The 21451-nt window shown below is 31.9% G+C and overlaps 1 protein-coding gene across 9 annotated transcripts in view; it reads right to left on the reverse strand.

The window, feature by feature from the left end:
- LOC105475406 (piccolo presynaptic cytomatrix protein) overlaps positions 1-21451 on the reverse strand; it is a 406277-nt gene that overhangs the window by 144482 nt on the left and 240344 nt on the right. For all 9 annotated transcript variants that reach the window (XM_071094749.1, XM_024790856.2, XM_071094748.1 and 6 more), the window contains 3 exons: positions 15650-17834; positions 9862-9998; positions 3671-3761 (listed from right to left, as the gene is read on the reverse strand). In XM_071094749.1, coding sequence (XP_070950850.1) covers positions 3671-3761; positions 9862-9998; positions 15650-17834 — 2413 coding nt within the window. The remainder of the gene's footprint in view (positions 1-3670; positions 3762-9861; positions 9999-15649; positions 17835-21451) is intronic.

A 21451-nucleotide genomic window follows, 5' to 3' on the forward strand; every position in this document is an offset into this window, starting at 1 on the left:
AGTATCTCAAGCAGTTTTTCTTTATATATGTTACAGCTATATAAAAATAGTATATTTTCCATATTATAAGTTAAAATTGAGAATTAAAAATATTTATTAACACATTTAAAATAATAAACTTGTTCCATGTTAAAATAAATATTTTATTAAAAATAACTATTTTATAAGCAAAATTTATGAGAAGGGGAATGCTGTTTTAAGTTTTTGTAAATCGGCTTAATTTGGACTTAACAGAAGCCAGTTGAATTTTCACAGCTACTTCTGTATCAAATCTCTCGTGAAGTCACACATTAAATAACCTCTGAAAAACTATATTGTATATTCATAAATGGATGAGCGTGAAAAAGGCAAATTCTGCCTTTGCATTACTATTAAAATAGTCTTGAATTGTGGACCCCCCCTGAAAGAATCTTTGAGATCATGAGGGTCCCACTGACATTATTTTGAGAACCACACAGGAGAACATTGAAAACCAAACAAAACAAACCATTACTTCTCTCTTCTATTCTGAAATTATTTTTGTTTTCCTAAATAATTTTTTTCTTTTATTTCCCAGGTATGCTTGTTTTATATAACTTTTATAAACTATTTATAAAGTTAGAACTGTCTATTAAAATATTATAAAAGGTTCATAGTAGTTTTACTATCAATGAGTTTATGTAACCAAAATTAAAATTCACTAATGGCCATTTTCCACCATAAAAGAACAGATATACTACATTTTATTCTTTACTACTTCCTTGCTTAAATCTTTGTCTTGTCTCACAAAGACAGCTAAATTATTAGTTTTGCTAGCTTTTTCACTATTGATGAAGTTTTGCATACCGCTGTTTCACTGTGAACATGAAAAACAGACAGTAATTATACAATTTTATTATGGAAAATTTAAACATATGGAAATGTAATATAAGACTACAATAAAATCCAATGTGGTTAATCTCTAAGTCCAACAATCAACAAATTATGTTCAATTTTATTTCATCTACATCTCCACCATTCTCTACCCTTAGCTAATTTTGAAGTAAATTTCAGATGATATCATTTAATCTGTAAATATTTTAGTTTGCATTTCCAAAAGATACACTCAGTGGTAATTATAGTTAATAACAATATATTGTATTATAGAACAACGCTAAGACAGTTGTTGTAATAACTCTAGCTAATTAATATCAGCATTATCTCATGTAGTTATCACTGTTTCATGAAACATATAAACTTGTATATATACTTCAAAACATCGTGATGTATATGATACCATTTTATCAATTTAAAAAATACATAAATTCAATTAAAACATTAACATATAAATGAAAGTATAGCTAACAATAAATCCTTAATATTACCAAATATTTAGTCAATCAAACTAGGCTTTTTGTTGAGCAGAAAATGACACAGATACTAGCCAGGAGTGTAAATGTTCTTTGCCATCGTTTCCCTGGCACTGGTTTAAAACTTCCAGACACTGTCAAAGATTGTAACTTCTGGTTCTAGCCTCATATGGAGATGTATTTAAAACAATTAAAAGTAGAAGTAGAATATAAAATGCAGATTGTTTTAAAAGACTTAATACAGTATGGGATTATTTTTCCTAAGACATATGGAAAATATATTCAGTAGTAATCAATACAGGGTAACTATAACAAGGAAACCATTTTTAGTATTACTTTAGGTAGATATCAAAAGAAAAAGGGGCATTCAGAGAAAAGATATAGTACATTACTAGCAAATTTATTGTCCAAAACAATAACCTTTTCTCTTTTTGTGAAATGTATATACGGAAGAAATTAAATTTACTTTTGAGACTAGAATATTTACTAAAGAGCTAGCATTTATTTTTGCAATGTTATGTTTTAAAACTTGTTTCTAGTTAAAGTAAAAGAATAACTAAAGAGTAGGAAAGATAAATAATAAGGTTGAAGGAATAGTTCTTTTTTTTTTGTAGAGTACTTATATGTATATTTTTTATTATACTTCATGTTCTAGGGTACATGTGCACAATGTGCAGGTTTGTTACATATGTATACATGTGCCATGTTGGTGTGCTGCACCCACTAACTCATCATTTACATTAGGTATATCTCCTAATGCTATCCCTCCCCCCTCCACCCACCCCACAACAGGAATAATTCTTAATAGAGTATAAAATAATACAGCTAGAAAACAGGCACATTGGCATAGGTTCTGATGATTTAGGAAAAAAATGATTTTAAGATTTCCATTGTACATCATGAAAAAATAATTTTGGCATTGTTAGAAAATATTATGTTGTTTTGCTTTATGAGCTGGAGGAAACTGAAATCGTTTTTAGCAAGTAATTACTTCCACAAAAGGAGCCCTTGGATTTTAAGATTCACCCTGGAATTTTCATCAGTACTTAAAATACAGTTTGAACAGCAATAAAACTTGAAAGTCTGAATTATCTCTCTCTGGTAGAAGAAAAGTTACCTACTCTTAAAAGGAAAGCAACATTAGACTCCTAATCAATTCATTTTCTGTGAAAATAAGAAGAAATTTGCTCAAAGCAAAACCTGTTCCTCGTCCACATGTTCCACTGTCTAAGATCTGCAAGGAACAATAGCAATTACACTGAAGAAAGACCCTGTTTGTTATATCAGTGCTTAAAAAAGAAAATACAGTACATATACCATGTTAGATGTACTGCCTATACATATATAATACATAAATTATATGTATTTGAATATTTTCTATTGATGCACATTGTCCATGAAATTCGAAGAACATACTTTACTAAAAATATAGATAATATTCATTTTTTGAAATTTCATTAACTTGGAACAATTTATATTTCATCTCATTGATTTAAATATGGACTATTTAATTATAATATAAAAATTTCATATATCTTTCAAAAAGCTTCCAGGTCATGAAAGGCAAAGGAGGATTGAGGACCTATCAGATTGGAGGAGATGCAAGAGTCAAACAATTAAATGCAATGTGGGATCCTGAACTAGATCCTGAACTGGATCCTGGACCAGAAAAAAAAAATGGTGGGTTAGTGGAGAAATTCAACATTTGTATAAGGCTTATAGATATTTTAATATTATCATATATATGTTAATTTCCTGGGTTTGATCACTTTTTTGGGATTAGAAGTTAACATTAGTAATGTTGGGCAAAGAGTGGGCAAAAGGAATGTCTGTATTACGTTTGGAAATCCAAAATTATTTCCAAATAAAAAGTTCACCATTAGCTTTGGCTTATAAAGGAACACAAACAAACAAAACCCCAGCATAAATTGACAGTGTTCAAGTTGAGTAGAAATAGGGGAATTTATTCTTAGAAGAATTCAAGACAGATTTTTAATTTCCTGTGTAAGAATGTCTTGTATTCCTACAACCAGTGACCATATTTCTTAATACAGCAATTCCTGCGGAGCATTGTAATACCAGGTGCATTAAAACATATGGTTAATGAAAAGAATGATGCAAATAGGTACCATTTAGTACCTCCTCATATTGATGATCATGTCATAAATGTCTTTTATGCTCAAATGTATATCCTGCTTGTTTTTTTACATTTCTAAAAACACAATTTTGATATAAAAAGTTTTCCAAAATGTCCTGAGTCATCTAAAATGAAACCCAAATGTCAGTACATATGTCAATCTGACATTAGAATAAAAAAAATTAGATTATATGATTTGCTTTACCTGAAACTGTGTGATCCTTTGAGTCTCTTGTTATTTTTATCCTTGCGTGAGGAAAGATGTAGTGCATAGTTTTCCCGTTCATCTGTATGATCTAAGACATACATGTAATAAGGTAAAAAAACCAACATTAAAGACACTTAAAGTGCAATATATATAATTAGAATGGTTTATTTCAAAGCACATTGATTAAATTAATGGAACATAGTAGGAGATTCTCACATGATGGCAATTTAAACACCTTACATGAACACTATATAATGATATTGCTGGTTCTGAGTTCTTATGGTTTTTGCATTTGTAACCAATGGCTGTTGCAAACTGATTTGTTGTATTTGAAAAATTAATAAGTGCATGCAATAGGTTCTGAAGAATGTTTGTTACTACAGTAGTATGCAGTCAATATTGATGACCTCGGATAGAGAATGTATATGGAAAATGCCAGCTGCTGATTTTGCTCTGGACAGCCTAGGAATGGAAAAGCATTTTTAATTTTCAGCAATTAAGTGGTGCCGGGGAGAAAAAAACAGAGAAGATCCTCCTACTTTGACATCTCTATTATCATAATCAGGATTGCTTTATGTTTATGTTGCTTGATTTATTGTGGCACTGTACTTCTGCTGAGCCCATGTACTAGAAGTTTCATTGTAAACGAGATGCAGAGGCTAATTCTATATAAATAAATAAAGTCTTTGTTCACTTAATACTTTTTAAAATTCAAAGCTTGCATTATTGATAGTGTTATGTCTCCTAGACATTCCTTAGGGTAGAATAAGTAACACTTAAAGCTACTGTTGCAAATCTGAGATTTCAATTCTCATTATTGAGACTTGAATATGAGAATATTATAGATTGCATTATCTGTGTTTCCACCTGGTGAAATGAAGTTTCTGAAACACAAGTAACTTGCAAAATGCAAACTTGTACTTTATATTTTATGGAACTTTGCTTTCAAAAGAGATTTATGAAATAATGAAAGACAGAAATGGCAAAATATTTACTCTTATCTGTATTAACAGGACTTTATTTGTATGGAATTTTGTATGTACTGTCATAAGAAAATTTTGGACTTAAATTACAACCAAAATCAAGTTAAGATAGATGAAGATTTCATATTACCTATTTTAGAATGTTTAAGAAGTGTGTTTCCAAAAGATGAAACAGAATTTAGGACTAAAGAGGTATACATTTTGTGAAGAAAGTTTCCTTAGAAAACTCTTGTGACCTTAATGTGTCCTAGTATTTCCAGCTGTAAAATTGTTAGGATTCTGGATTTTAAAAATAAAACAGGTATTTTAAAAACTAAAGCTAAAATTTTAGCCTTTAGCTTTTTTTCTCTTTAGGAAAGAATAAGGTTAAGCAGGCCTTAGGTTAACATAAAATATTCCCTAAACAATAGCGAAATCCTGTTAAATCCAGGAATATTATGTGAATTCTGCAGAGTAAAACAAAAATACTGTTTACTAAATTATAAAAACATTAGGGCAAGTATAATAAGTCAATTCAGATAATTCATACTAATGTTAACTTTGTAAACCATTGAAAACCTTATTCATATTTGTAATAAGTGCTTACATTTTTCTTTTTCCGTCTCTTGCCTGCTGTTCACTTCTCTCCTGTCTCTATCTCTTTTGTCTGTCTCTCAGTCTGCCTCTCACTCTTTCCTTCCTCTCTGTTACTTTGCCCTCCCCACATCTTTTTCTCCTACTTTTCTTTCCTTCTTCTTCCTGTCTTTTCCTTTCCTAATCTGCATTTAAAAATCTTTATTTTTTACTAAAAATAAAATCGTGTGTATTGAAAATTTTGTAACTATTAGGTGTAACTACAGTTTGCTTTGGTACTGCAGATAATTCAGTAAAATTGGATGTTACTTCATTTTATTTCAATCTGTTCTAATCTCAGATACTAGTTAATAATAATTCCAAAACATTATTCTTTCCATTTGGTCAAAAATAAACTAAGAAAACACAATTTTGTCTTTTAGTATTCTTTCCAATTTTCAGACTGGGGAGATGTTGATGTAATCTCATAGTGAATCTATCACACAGTTTAGAAGAGTCATCATCAGGCTTCCTTATTTTTTCAACAGTTTTATCAAATAGCCACTATTGCCTTTTATTTTATAGTAGAAGGAATGTTGCACATCTTAATTTTCTTGAATATTGCTTTCACAGCATCTCATATCATCTCCTATAGTTTCAGAGACTGTCTACGCTGTCTGCAAGCAGCTTCATAAATCCACTTAATAAATCAGAAACACGCAACTGCCATAATTATGATCAGCATGATCAAAAGTCTATATGTCTTCCATGTATGAATTAGATGTATGAGCTAGATGAATTTCAGTTTTTTAGTAACCACAGAGGGTGAATGTTGAGAGAGTCCTATAGCAGATGGGGTTATGGGTAGGTGTTGCTACTGCCAACTAAGAGTAGGCACAAAGCCAAGGGGCAGAACTGATGTCAAGTGGTGCTATATTCCTCTCCCCAAGGGGATGGTCTCTGTTATCACTGTCTTTTGGTGATTCCTCATTGATAGGATTACTGCCTATGGGCCTCCCAGAAAGAGGGCTGTTCTTCCCTACCTACAAATATTTCAAAAAGAGTTATTTTCATGAATCAAGCCTGTATATATAAAGAGCATGTTAACAAAAAGGGAATGAATTGAGCCCTTTACTTCATACACGGAAGACAGATAGCCTTTATGCCCTTTTTGTTAACTTACTGTGTATTCATACAGACATTCACCCATTCCCTCACTGAAATACCACACATTCTAGATGCAGGAGACAGAGTGCCCTGCTGGGTTCCTAGCACTGTACACATATATAACATGGTAGTTGGGATAGAGAGCTGCTGGCTCTCAAGAAGCTCACAGCCCAAGACCTAATACATGGGGTACTATTGGAGCACAAAGGAAGAACACTTACCCCAGATTTCTGGGGAAGTAGGGGTGGTAGTGTCAGGGGAGTCTTCTTGCATGATGGGGCATGTACACGGACACCTGGGTGATGATTAGGGTTTGCCAAGGGATGAGTGGAGGAAAAGTGTCCAAGGAGAGAAAACAGAACATTCGAATTCCTAGAATCAAGAGAAAGAGTGGCTCTTTCATGGGAATTTAATGTACCTCAATCAAGCAGTTGCAGAGGAATTGCAGATGATGTGAGTATAAGTGCAGAAAGCGAAGGGATTTTACAATAGTCGGGAAGTGTTGACCTTTACAACTACCCTGTGAAAGGTATTAGTCTTATTTATAGAGTAAGTGACTAAAGTAAAACTAAAAAATAAGAGATTAGGCTATCTGTGCAATTCACAAAGCAGAGCTGAATTTCTCCTGAAGAAGGCAGAGGTTAAGCATAGATAGATACATAGATAGATAGATACACACACACATACACACATATATAAGAATATATATATATATTTGAAATGAAGCAAATATGGATTTTTAGATTTGGTTTATTTTATAATTAATATGATTGTGTGTCTAATAAAAATTTTCAGAAATATTCTTCTATCCCTCTAATGTTTGTTTTATGCAAATGAGTTTTAAAAGGAGATAAATTAGTGTTTGCATTAGTATTATTGGTTTTATTACTTTTGCCTCCAAAGCATTTTATGAATATGAGTTCTTGTTATGCATATGTTTTCAAATAAAAGCATCTGAGTTTATTAGTACCAAGAGCTCAATATTAGCTTTTTATGATTAGAGATGCAAAGAAGTTAATAACATGAGAATGCCATTTTGTGATTCTCCAAGTCAAAATATAGTTATGATGAGTTAAAGAGGGAGACAGTATTTGAAGATAAATAATAATGCAAAAAGCATGAATTTTGAATTTTATATAATTCAACTCTTGAACTTCACGTAATTAAAATGTATGTTATAGTAGAATCTATTTAGAAAAAAATGATGAAGAAAAACAAATTATTTTCACAAAACTCAGCACATTTGTTACTTATTTGGGAAAGGGAGTGGTTATGATCTGGAAGGGAAATACAGGGGTTTTGGGGACAGGCAATGTTCCTTTTTTTGGCCTGTGTGGCAGTTTTATGGCTGTTCACTTTTAACTAGCTTATAACTTTGCATAGTTGCAGTTTCAGTAGTACATACATAGTTTTTTGTTTGTTTGTTTGTATGTTAGATGTGAAAATGTAAAAAATTATACAAATGTAAAAAATTACTTTTAGCAAGAATACACATAATTATACTCACCTAACAAGAATCCTTATGTTTCTACTTGAGAAGACATAGCAAGAAATGTATTAAATGATTCTCAAAAATACCTTCTCTGCTTAATTTTGACATTATATTTGTCTATAATTATATATTATTTAAACCATTATTACTATGTACTCAGTAGACCAAAACCATAAATCTGTATGTTAGTAACATAAAATTGAAACAAGAATGTCCTTAAAGATATGAATATTTCATTTACATATTTTTGGGCTGGACACTTTAATATATATCCTTTAAATTACTTTAAATATATCCTCAAAAAATATTAGTTTGATAAATTAGGTGGAAAAGACTATTCTCAGTGCCCATGGAAACAGTAGTGTTGATAATAAATATTCCTGTTTGTTAATTACTAAACAAGCTGCCCTTTTTATGCAGTTGATCTTACTATGATTTTGTTAAAGTATCTGTGTTTTCTTTGACTTGTTCTAGGTTTGTGGAAAACACTAAACTTCAGAGAAGCAAATGAGATGGGTAAGATATAACAAATATTCCATTTTAGAGAGATTCATATAATAAATACATTGAAGGAAGTTATTTTTAACTGACAAATTTGTAGATAAAAGGAGGTAAATTTAAGATTTTAAATGTGCAGAATAATTTTATTAATTTTCTTACTTTCTAGCCAGATCTATTTGATGAGATTTCAAACTCAACCACAAATACAATTTTAATAGCAAGACAAGCTAATGAAAGCATAGTTCAATACAGGCTGATATGTTTACATGAAGTAAAAAAAATGGAATTATATTGACATTTTAATGGAGGTAAACATAAGCCTAAACAAAATATGTATTAAATATATAAAAAACTAAAGACAGAAATTTATAGTAGAGAGGAATTCTAAGATTTCTAGAAAATATGATAGCATATACAAAAACAGAACAAAATTCTAAGAAAAAATTCTGTTTAATAGGTAGAAATTGTCTATGAAAACTTAAATTGCTTAGAAAGAAATCAAATCTAAGAGTATAGACAATGTATTTTAGACAGTACTTATAAATGTCAAAGCCTTGTTTTCTTTTATACCTCAAAATGACAAACACTGAATTAAATTATAGTAAGTCTATATGGATCTTCTCAGTTGTTCAAAATATGGTTGTTTTCTATATCAATGAATCACTAAACAGGATGATTTAGGAGTTAATGTAAATAAGTCAACTATTTATTTTGGATATTTTAATAATCATAATGAGTATACAACCTGCAAATATCTGATCTGGTAAGGCAATTGATTTAAGGCCACTTGGCTTACGTGAAGGTTCTCCTTCAATTCACTCAACTCTTAATCTCGTAGATGTATTTCAAAATTCAATTCAAACATCACCTCATTTGCTCAAAAGTGAGTAAGATCATGAATTTTGGTGTCATATTTAATTGTGAAATTTACCTCTAAGTTTCAATTTCTTCATCTATAAGAATACACTGATTAGTAATATCTACTTTATGTGAGTTGTTCTGTATATAAAATTCAAAAATACATAAAAAAACAGCTAATATTTCCATGCAATAGATCCACTAAAATATCAGCTTCCTTTCTCCCCCAGGTTAAGCCTTCTTTCTATCCCAGCTCACTTGGTTTGACCATCCTCTCACTTGTTCTTAGCATCTGAACAAGCATTGAAAATTACCCAAATCCATTTCACCCAGTCACTTGTAAGCTCTCAGAGCTCCATATATTCTTGTTGTATAGCTGTGCTGGATATGTTATTCAGACTTAATAATGTCTGTTGGAGGAATCAATCACTTAAATTGGTAGAAGTATCACAGTCCAATTTCAATCAGTCATAGCTGATGAAGCAAGCTGTGTTACTCCTTTATGTTATTGGAAAAAAAAATTGTGAAATTAATGGACAAATATCTCATTCCTTTTAGGACAACTAAGACCATTCTAACATAGAAGTGAGTCTTTTTTGATAAATCTAAAAGAAATTGCTAAATATAGCACTTACTTGTTCTTGATGCTGGCTGAGTGGTCTAGAGTGGACCAATCTTTCTGGCAGTTTTCGGTCCAGACAATGTCCATTTTCCAGACGAGACTCCCTGGGTTTATCAAACCAATCTGTTTCCTCACGACGCAGATGATAGGCTTTGGACACCAAGGAAACATCATACATTGCAACGGCAAGTAATATAGATGATTGAGGGCAGCAGATGTTCTGTAGTACTAGCATGCACTAGGCTTGTTAACCATACATGCATTTCAAACACATTTCCCATTAGGACTAGAAAAATTATTTTTGTTATTATATCAAAAATCAAATTATGTCAAAAATTTTAAACCATAGAATAGCCTAGAAAAAATGACGCACACAGATGTTCACAATCTCAGAGCAAAACAAAACAAAATCAAATTTCAAATCAAGAGAAAAAAGAAATTTAGATCGTGATAAAATAAATAAATGAACAAGTGATCATTCTTCAAAAGGATCATTCTACTTAACCTCAGCCCATCAGTTCCCACATCCACACATTCTCTCCCATACTCTACCCACAACCCACTAGTAAAAAAAAAAAAAAATTAAGATGGGTTGGTGGGTGCAGCAAACCACCATGGCACATGTATACCTATGTAACAAACCTGCACGTTCTGCACATGTATCCCAGAACGTAAAGTATAATAAAAAATGAAAACAAAAAAGGATTCCTTGTGTATGGAAGTTTCTGTCACTTTCCCACCATTACATCAATCCAGTGCCAATAGGTTGTTGCTGGCTTTAACATTATTTTTTGAAAATATGACATTTCTATGACATTCACAACGAACAAAAACATTTGTTTCTAAGAGAATTCTGGTGTTATTGTTAGGAACATGTGCGCCATGATTACTTAGTAGCCTAATATTAAAAATATCTCTTTTATAATTGTTAAATAAAAATAAAATGATTATTTTTTGAAGAGAAGCACTGATTTAGAAGATAGATTGAAGAGTTGGTTGCATGCTTTTTATACTTACACTGTGACAAAATTTCACAGCATACCTTTTTGAAAATGCAACTATATTTAAGGTACATAATTATTATTTTAAATTAAATTTCATTCATTAGTATTTCATAGGTCTTTTCAAGATATTCTATAATGACTGAACATCTTATTTTCCCTAATATACAGAATTTGCCTTTTAATAAATTGTTTTATTCTTTGTAAAAGAATCTCTAATTAACAGTCTCTGGAAATACTTTGTTGCTTCCTAAACAGTAGAAGGAACAACGCTTCTCAAGTGCTTATCCTTTGTTGATGATGCTTAGATTAGTTGATGATGTTGTCAACCTCTACTTTCCTAAACTCCAGCTTCTAGAAGGTCATACAATATACTTTTATTTTTCTATCTGCATTCCTGACTACCATCTTTTCCAAAACCTCCTCCCAATCTTTTCCCCTAGGCCATTTCCATCATTTCATTGCTGCTGGGACTGGCAAACCCACAGCATATGTACTACTAGTCACCTCTGTACCTCCTGTGGTCAACACTGCTACTTAACCACAGCATTTCCCTCCCATAACACAAAACGAGCAATGATGTGTCGTGGGTTCATCAGTCTTAGATTTCAGAAAATACATTAATACTTATCTGTTTTGTGATTGCATACGTACTTGACTGATCTCACCTATTCTAAGCTGCTTAAAGGCAAGGCTCATATTGTCCTTTTTTTTCCCCCTTCCCTCAATACTAAAATCAATGCCCTGCCTAAGGCATAACATCGAATAAATATTGGCATGAATGAAGCACAGAATTAGTCATCAACTAGAAAAAGTAGTTAACATCCTAATTATGATAAACACATTTAAAAATAAATGTTAATTTGTCCTTTGAACCTCATTGATGCAGATATTTTTCACAATCTACTCAATAATTATGGTTTTCCAAAGTCTTAATTTGAAACCAAGTGACTGAACTTACCAAGAAATTTAGTGTAATAGACATTTGACAAGTAAATACAAAACAAATTCATTATTTAATCATTCATCTCTTAAAATTTATTAGATTATTCTCAATGACATTGACACTACTTTTGTCTTACTTCTTATAGGATTTTATAGATTTCTCATGAAAATAGAAAAATAATTTATACTTATTTTAATAAATTAATATCCTTTATAATGTAGTACATGATTTCATTTGAATGTATAACTTTCTTAATTGCATTTGAAATACAATTCTTTAAAATGTGTGTTTTGTTTGGCTGTGTCTATAGAAATAAAGTAGAAGTTCAACCTGACCCAAATTCTGTCAATTTATTGCCAATAATTCTGATTATGTATTTTGATTTTGTTATTTTTTATAATAACACTATGTGTAACTGAATAAGGATGACTATCATCTGTTGCACAGGAGTTTATAATCAACCAACAGCAAGTAGATGAAATCAATCTGCTTTTGTATTGAATTTTGTTTTCATTGTTTAGAACCAGTTGTATACAAATGTTAATTGTTTATAACTGTCTCACCTTTCATGGTAAAATCTAAGTGAAAAAGTAAATTTTATAACAAAAATATTCTGAATTAGTTCAAATCATTTGAAGGAGATTAACAATATCTTTTTTGAAAACTTGGCATTATTTTCTTGAATTCTTAAAAGTAATATACGAATAAGTTATTTCTGGATCTAGTACTGTCCACAGGCTACAGTTACATAAATAGTTTAATTCTTCTCATATTGGTCAAATATATATACTTTTAAAAAGACTGTATATATTGGAGGACATGAGATGAATTACATTTTTTTTTTCTTTTTGAGATGAAGTCTCACTCTGTCGCCAGGCTGGAGTGCAGTGGCGCGATCTCAACTCACTGCAACCTCCACCTTCTGGGTTCAAACGATTCTCCTGCCTCAGGCTCCCAAGTAGCTGGGACTACAGGTGTGCACCACCATGCCCAGCTATTGTTTGTATTTTTAGTAGAGACGGGGTTTCACCATGTTGGCCAGGATGGCTCTATCTTTTGACCTCATGATCCATTCGCCTGAGCCTCCCAAAGTGCTAGGATTACAGGCATGAGCCACCATGTCCGGCCTGTTTCTAGCTTGCCTCAAGCTAAAAATATTAATAAATATTAAGCAACATAAACTGTCTATATAGATTTTTCCTCAAGAAAGATATTTCAACATCAATGAGTCTTTTAGAGTATATTAATGACTGTCTTATATCCTATAACTTACAGAGTTTAATTGAATTTGGAAAAGCACACAACAAATAGTTTGAAAGCAATTAAATTTGTTTTGTTCACAGGATACTAAATAACCTGTAGAATGTTATACTGTTCAAAGTTATCTTAGTACATTCAAATATAGATATAGCATATATTTGCTAAAAATCTGTTAAAAATTCCTAATACTTCATGAGTTAATAAATGTTGGGAATTATTGATTGGAAAAAAAAGTAGTTTCTATTTTTTTTAAATACTAAAGGAATTCAAGATTTCAAACGAAAAGTAGACCATTACTCATTAGAAGAAAAATAGTATGTTTATGTGATATATAAACAAAGAAAATATATAACATTTTACTACATACATCATTTAGAAGTAACCACTACAATTCACACACATACCATTACATATATAAGTCATATATAATTGTTATAGTTTTCCTGCCCAAATTTACATCAACATAATCTTTATGAATGATTTCCTTGTCTGCTTAATTTAAAAATATTTTTTAGTTTAATTTCATTTAAATTTTAATCGCTTTACTTATTTGGCACCATCTTTACACACTTCATAATTTTATATGCTGCATGGTATCACATCCTCTATTTTATCAAAACAATGTTTTTCACACAGTCTTTGATGATTATGACCTATACATCATTCAAACATATAAAAGGGAAATAGAATATTCTGTTATTTTTATATGGCTGTACACATAAGAAAATGCCATATATCAGGATATATAGAAACATCTAAATATCTGGCAGCACGTGGACAGAATATATATGATGATAAATCAATTTGTCAAACTGTCTTTAGACATATGCTCATCATGTACACACCATCTTAAGGCATTTCGTTATGCCATAGACCCTCTAGGGGTTTTGTTTGATTATGTTATTTTATAGACATGACTATTGAACAATCTCTTTACTCTTCTGCAATTGTCATTTTTTAAGTATAAAATGTTTATAAAATGTGGATTGTAAAAAGTAAGGAAATATTAAAGACTGTTTCCACATAATATCACAATTCCTGCTATGTACATTTATTCAAATAATCATCTAAATAAAGAACCCACAAATTGAGTATTTTATTCAATTAACTAATTGTCAATAAAAATGGTCAATCCAATAGCCTGTAGAGATGAAAACAAATCAGAAAATGACTAATCTATTTGAACTTCACAAACAAAAGCAGTTTGTCCTCCTTCAGATACAGCGATTACTTTAGTTCAATAAAAAATCTATTAAAATTCAGGTTTGAATTTCTAAAATCCTATTCATCTAGACAAAGATGTAGGAAAAAATTCCTTTTCACAAAATGTGTATTTTCCCGTGAGTCCTCAAGAAAGATGTTAGGTTTGAAAGGGGAGATGTTCATGTTAGCTTAGTTCTTTGGAGTCTCTAAAGGAAGGAAATAATAACGCTTTTATTTGATCAAACATATATTATTTCCAGAACTCCATCTACATCTACATTCAAATGTAAATGAAAGAAGGTGAAAAAAAAAAGGACCAAGAGTCAAGAGTCATGAATCCTCTTGGTATAGGCTAGCCTCTTCACACCTTTGTATCATTTCTCCCTCTTCTTCAATCCCAGACTTGGACTACATAACTTTCAAAAATGTTTATGTTTGTGTATCTTTAAAAACAGAGCTACTTAAAATGAGTTTTTAGTTAAGCATTTACTGTATTAAAGCACTTGTTTAACATGGAATTCTAGCAAGTCAATTTAGGGCGAAAACATGGGATGATACAAACAAAACAAAACAAAACAAAACCCAAGAAACCAAAGGAAAAGGCTAAATGGGCAAACCAGGAAAGTTTGAACTCTAAATAACTAAAATCACAAAAGAAGTTTAGAAGGTTTCAATTTTAAAGAATACTTCATAATACTAATACAATTATTTATTTTCATGTCTTATTTAGTACTAAACTTCCTAGCATATAATGGAAAATTACAAATTTGTAAATAATAGTATTCATAATGAGAAAGATAAAACAGAAATCTTTTATTTAAGAAAAATAACAAAATTCTACATTATACTAACATCAAGAACTTATACAAAAGTTCTCAAAAATAGAACATCTTCTGAACTAATGAACACTGATCTCATAAAGATGCCATAAATGATTTTCTATTACAAAGTCTATCAGAATAGTATTTCATGGCTCTAAACTTTAATAATTCCAGAAACTGAAAGAAACTGATCAGTAACTTTTAAAATGTATTTTAAAAAATGAAAGAAACATACAATGAAAAACTTTTCAACTATGGATTTATAGGATGACCATATTTTATTGATAGAATTATTTGATAATGGTTTTAGAAAAGCAGACACCAAACAAATCAAGCAAACAATCAAGAAACAGAACAATAAAGGAATAAACTAAAACTAAATAAAGAAAAGCATGCTATAGAATCTATACACAAGATAAAATTTCCATTTACAAAAAATAAAATTGAAGTAAACATGCAAAAGACACACCAAGAAAAGTAGGATACATCTCTGCAGAAGGGAAATTAAACATGCAGAAAAATAAGAGTTTGAGTTTTGAGAGTAACAGGGTAGTTTGAGGCCCAATTTACCTTCACTGTCTGACATGGCATGTTGGAAGTCATCCATGATGAAGGCTATGTCACGGTCATAGCCTCGAGTCCGTGATTCTTCCCTCATGTGTTGCTGAACTTCAGGCAATGAGTGGCTTGATCCAAACTGATCCCTGGTGTCTGCAGATATTGGTGGCAGGGGTCCAGCTGCAGCCCTGGCCATTCCCATTGGCTGGCCAACAGGACTGAGTGGGCTTTCTTCTTCAGAATTCTGGGCCACAATTGGTATTCTTCCTCTACTTTGACTAATTGGCAAACTGGTCGGCTTAGTTCTGGCAGATGATGCGTGACTAAATGAAACATCTAGAGCTTCAGCCTCTTGAGCTTTCAGTCTTAGGGAAGAGCTAGAAGAATCCCTTTTAATTGATAAATCAAGCCCATAGACAGAGGAAGGTCTGGAGGAGGGTCTGGACCTGCTGCCACTACTGTATGGCTTATCTGCTTCATCCTGCAAAGCTGAGCGTATGGTATTTCCTAATGTGCCTAGTCCTGTGCCAAGAGAGGATCCCATAAATTTCTGTTGGTCTGTAATATTTTTTCTGAGGCCAAAAGTGATGTCATCTTGAAGAAGCCTTGCCCTAGAGGAAATGCCACCAATAGATGAAGTGCTAGAAGTCATATAGCTTGAATAGTCAGGTTCAAGGTCTCTACTTTCTTGAATAGGTGAAAATTTTGACATTTTAGGGTCAATTAGTGATTTCTTATGCTTTGACTGCTTTTGATAAAGTATGGCTGCTGGCAGTTGTTTTGCTGCTTGCTTTTCAAGTGTGAGTCTACTGATGCTATACTTCTCAGATTTTGGAAAATGTCTATAGCTAGTATCAGCATGGTAATAATGAGAAAGACCAGCGAGGTGATCTAAGCTCTCTGTCCCTCGACGAAATTCCTGTTTAATCTGATGTTTCAGAAGCTTTAACTCATAAGGATCCTCCATTGGGTCTTCCTCGGCCTTCACATAACTATGCAATCTAGAGGAAGACTGTAAAGGTGCTAGGAAATCTGTCACTTCTTGAGACCGGCGTGTCTCAGTGGTTCGAAGGAGACGGTCTGTTTTTGACAGATCCTTTTCATGAAGGCTAAATGCGGTGCTTAATGCCGCTGTTCCTTTGGTGATCTCTCCAATGTCGTCAATTAGGACATAATTTCGTGGAGTATGGTGATCAATATCTGCATAGAAAGAATCTGCGGATATGCTTGATATTGGACTGCTTGCCATGCTACTTCTTTCCTCTAAACCTATTCTCAAGTCTAAACTATTGTACTTACTACCAAGATGGGAAACAGCGTATGTGTTATCAGTAGAAACAGGTGCTATCATAAGGGGTTGGTTGCGAATCACTTCATAGTTTGAGGTTATCTTGGGCTCCAAATATAATGTAGTTTGCCGTGGCTTCTGTTGTATCACCATCATCTGTGAAGGTAACTGATAAGAAGGCTGTGGGGTTGGCGTAGGTTGAGCTTGAGGTGTGAAGGACATTGTTGCCACAGCTTGGAATGTTGGCTGAGTCTGATAAGGTGAAACTTGCTGATGGTACAAAGTTTGTTGCTGAAAATGAGATTGTTGGGTGTATGAGGTGGGTGCTTGGGTAGGAAGAGCAGGGGAAGAGTATTGGTATTGTGTGTAAGGACTTGTCGGAGGAACTAGTTGAGATTCTGTTTGGGTTTGTGGTGGTATAAACTGGCTGAATTCAGTTTGGGGAGCAGTTCTTGGTCGCTCAATGCCATGCTGACTTTCTATTCGGGCTGGTCTTGTGCTACTTACTTCACTGTCAGACATGTAATCACGATCCTCAGCTACTCCCTGGAGGTAAGCTCGTTCTCTCTTTTCTCTCTCCTTTAATAATGCCTCTTTCCTCCTGTTAATTCCCATTTCCAGGTATCGTAGCTTGGCATCAATCTCCTTTTCTTCTTCATCAAGCTCTGCTTGTTTCTTTCTAAGCTTTGCAGATTCCCTTTCCACAAGATCAAGCTCTCTGTCTATGTCCTGGAGAATCTTGGCTCGTGCCATTGTGTTGGTTCTGCAGATCCTTCTCCTGGAAACTGTGCCCATTGTGCTGAATGTGGATTGAGTTCCTGTGGAAATCTCCTCAGGAGGTGGATTTGGCAGAGTTCTTTTAACTTTTTTCTGGGCTCCAGAGGGTGTCATGGTTTGAGAACCTTTAGTCTATAATCAAGGAAACAAAATATAGTACTTTATTATAAAGAAAAATAAAATAAAAACCAAATCAACTTCCATGAATTATATTTAATAAAAATGATTTCCCATATGATTTTGCTATCACAGCATGATAAAATAAAATATATACATATAATTTCAAGTACTGGTCACCAATACAATTAACTGAAAAATAATATTTTAAATAAATTGGTTAATTGTAACTCCTATAACATTAGCAGTTATAAAAACTCATTTTTCATCTAAATTAATATACATAAGATTATTTACTGAATCTATTTCCCAAGTGTTTTGTTAACCATCTAAAATTTAAATTACATTTGTTGAAGATGTTCATTTACCATGTGACATTGATATTACGCCTATCTTCTCATTCCTACTTTTGACCCCTGGAGTGGTTGTCATTCCTATTTTTTAAATTACATCTTCAAATTATCTAATACTTTTTTTTTTTCTAAAAAAGGGATAGTCTGGACTAATTTTCTATTTAATATTTCAAGATTTTCATGACTATTTGGATCTTATGTTTTCTTTGACTTTATTATCCTGCAGTACAGTTTCTTTTTAATACTCTAGTAACTTCCATGTGAAGCAAAAATAACTGACCAATAAAAATCCACTGGCACCTTTTAAAAAATCAGATAAAAGTATAAAGTTGGTGAGTTTTCAGATATTTTTCATTTTATTTGGTTAATTTGTCATAAACTTGCTTTCCTAGAATTGAAGGTCTTGAGAATCATACAATTTTAGAATATCAAAAGACATGAGAGATTGCTTTGAGCACTTATAGTTAAAATAAACTGATGTACTCAAAGTTACCTAAGTGTTCAGTGGCACATTTACAACTAGATCTCAGGTCTTTTGCTATCCAGTTGCATATTCTTTAAAAGATGATTTCTTTTCTTTTCTTTCTATTGTAATCCAAATACATTAATTCTCCAATTTTTCCCCAGTCACCAAATATTGAGGGCAGAAAACAGAAAAAGTAAGAGTCTATAAATGTTGTACCTGAAAATTGTACCTTATTAATTAGATCACATTTTTCCAAGACTCTGTACTTTCATTGCCTTTTAATTATTTCCAAATTCATTTCCTTGATAGTTTTTGTCTGTTTTCTGTTATCATATTTCTGCTCCCGTCATGTAACCCCACTATTTGTTCCCTTAATAGACATCATAATATGAAACAAAATCTTAAATGTTTATTGAAGTTTATGTGTTTCTAAAATTTAAAATATTTGGATGGAAATGAATAAAGGTTATGAATCTTTGAAATAAGGTAAAGTGACTTTGGTGCAGTAGTTTGTTTTTCCTCATAGAGCAATCCCAAGGTATATGGGGTATTGAAGTTCCCAAGGCAGCTGTTTGACATGTCATTTATTTCTTCCTACTCATCCTCAATTCTTTTCATTTTATAAAACACTCACAATTAAGTCACAGAATTGTTATAAAGATCAAGTGAGACAACTATGTAAAATACTTATTTCACATTACAGGTACCCATTAATATCAGTTCCTTTAAAAGTCTCTGTATTTCTATAGAAAACTATGGTTTCTTGATTAACCCACATTCTAGATCTCTACATTTTTTTTTCACTTGTAAAAAAGTGCACATGTAACATGTTGAATATCAATGGGCCATAATTAAATGGTAATAAAATAAAAATTAAGATTCTACAATAATTTTCTTGATATTTTTCAAAAATATTAACATGGATATGTCATGTTTTTTAAAAAGTTGTTCCACAACAACATCTTCAGTCCTCTGATTATAATGTTGTTCAACAGGAGGCTAAAAACTACATACTATTTGTTTTTTCTTACTATGTATGTGGTAGATCTGGTATATGCATAAGAATTTGAAAATTTAAAATGTTTACCTATTCTACATGATTACGATTATGAAATGGTTTGACAAAAGGGTATTTAATTGTGTTACTCAAGATTGTGATGCCTAACAAAGATGCAATAAAAAGAGAATATGAAACGAAAAATATGACCAATCTTTTATTCTAATGTTTGGTGACTATCAGAAGTTTTAAATATAACCACTGATAACATTTTCATAGTCCAAATAACTTAATAATGGTTGAAAATTCAAGTCCCAAAGAAGCCCAGAGTAGAAGCTATATTTGAACTTGGAAGTCACTTCTTTTCAAAATGCACATTACAAATAATTATATATTATACGCATCTGTAAGGTAGGCTTGCACTTCTTGCGCTTAGGCGAGAAAAAAGAGAGCAAATACCGACCAATCACTATACTTGTCATATGCTCTTATGTGTTGATGGGTGCAGCAAACCAACATGGCATGTGTATACCTAAATAACAAACCTGCACATTCTGCACATGTATCCCAGAACTTAAAGTATAATTTTAAAAAAAGAGAAAAAATTATAGGTCATATCAGGAAAGTTCTACTGGGAATGAAAATGGAGGATTACTTGACTATTGCAAAGGCTATAACCCAAAAGCCTACGGGAGCCAGAAGGTAATGGAGTGAATGTGTTGACCTGAGAATTTAAGTTCCATCTGTCAAGGCTGGCTCCAGAATATTGTTGCCATGAAGAAATAGAGACCCAGTGTGATGAGATCTGTTTCATTCAAGAGAAGTAGGAAATCCATATTTTTAAATTTTGGTCTCTATTTTAAATGGTTTTAAAACATAGTTCAGCCCAAAGAAACCAAGGCTTTTAGCTGCACTGACAGTTTGAAATAAATCTTTGTTCTAAAGAAGAGATTTATTTCTTTAGAAATAAAGAAATAAATGGATGCCCACTGAGAAACCATTAGAGGATGAAACAGCATTAATGGCTAGTTGAGAGAAAGCAATAGATTTTAAACAATGAAGGAGGATGTGGGAAGAATACAAGAGCCCTAAAGAAAAACTTCAGTCCTTTATTAGAGTTTTCTGTCATCATTTGGTTAAATTGTAATTATGATCATTCATGAATTTTCCTCCAGAGCATAAATTTTCTTTTAGATTTTCCCTAAAATACATAACTCTTCAATTCACTTAGACAGATATTTATTAAATGTCTCTTCACTTCAAAGCACTTTGCTAGGCACACTTACACAAAGAGGATCCAAACTATAGAACCATTAGAACCCCACAGATTTAAATTTAAGCATGTCTGTGAGGGGTGTGTACTATGTTTTAGGACTGTTAGTATCACTTAAGAGGGCAGACAGATATATAATAAAGAATTTGAAGTAATGTCTTACCAACTTATAATTCAAAAAGAACTGACTGTGACAAAGACAATAAAAACTTCTCAACTAAGTATTTAATTCTAATTAAAAAAACCTCTCAACTAGGTATTTATTTCTAATTAAATCAATATAACATGAAATAAGAGTTCAGAACTCCAAATACAGAGATAAAAGCAATACAATATTATTTATTTTAAAAAAGATCAACATTGCATAAAGAAAGTTTATTATGATTAAAGATGATGTAGCTGGAAGCCATGACTAAAGATGAGACAAGACAGTCTAGAAAAAAACTTGTTATTTACTATGGATTTCTGTGTTGACCAGCTCTTAAAAGTTGTTTTCATATAGATCTGGTGCCTTTAATCTAGAAAACAAATCATATTAAATAT

This window comes from Macaca nemestrina, chromosome 4, assembly GCF_043159975.1.
Source record: "Macaca nemestrina isolate mMacNem1 chromosome 4, mMacNem.hap1, whole genome shotgun sequence".
NCBI classification, from domain to species: domain Eukaryota; kingdom Metazoa; phylum Chordata; class Mammalia; order Primates; family Cercopithecidae; genus Macaca; species Macaca nemestrina.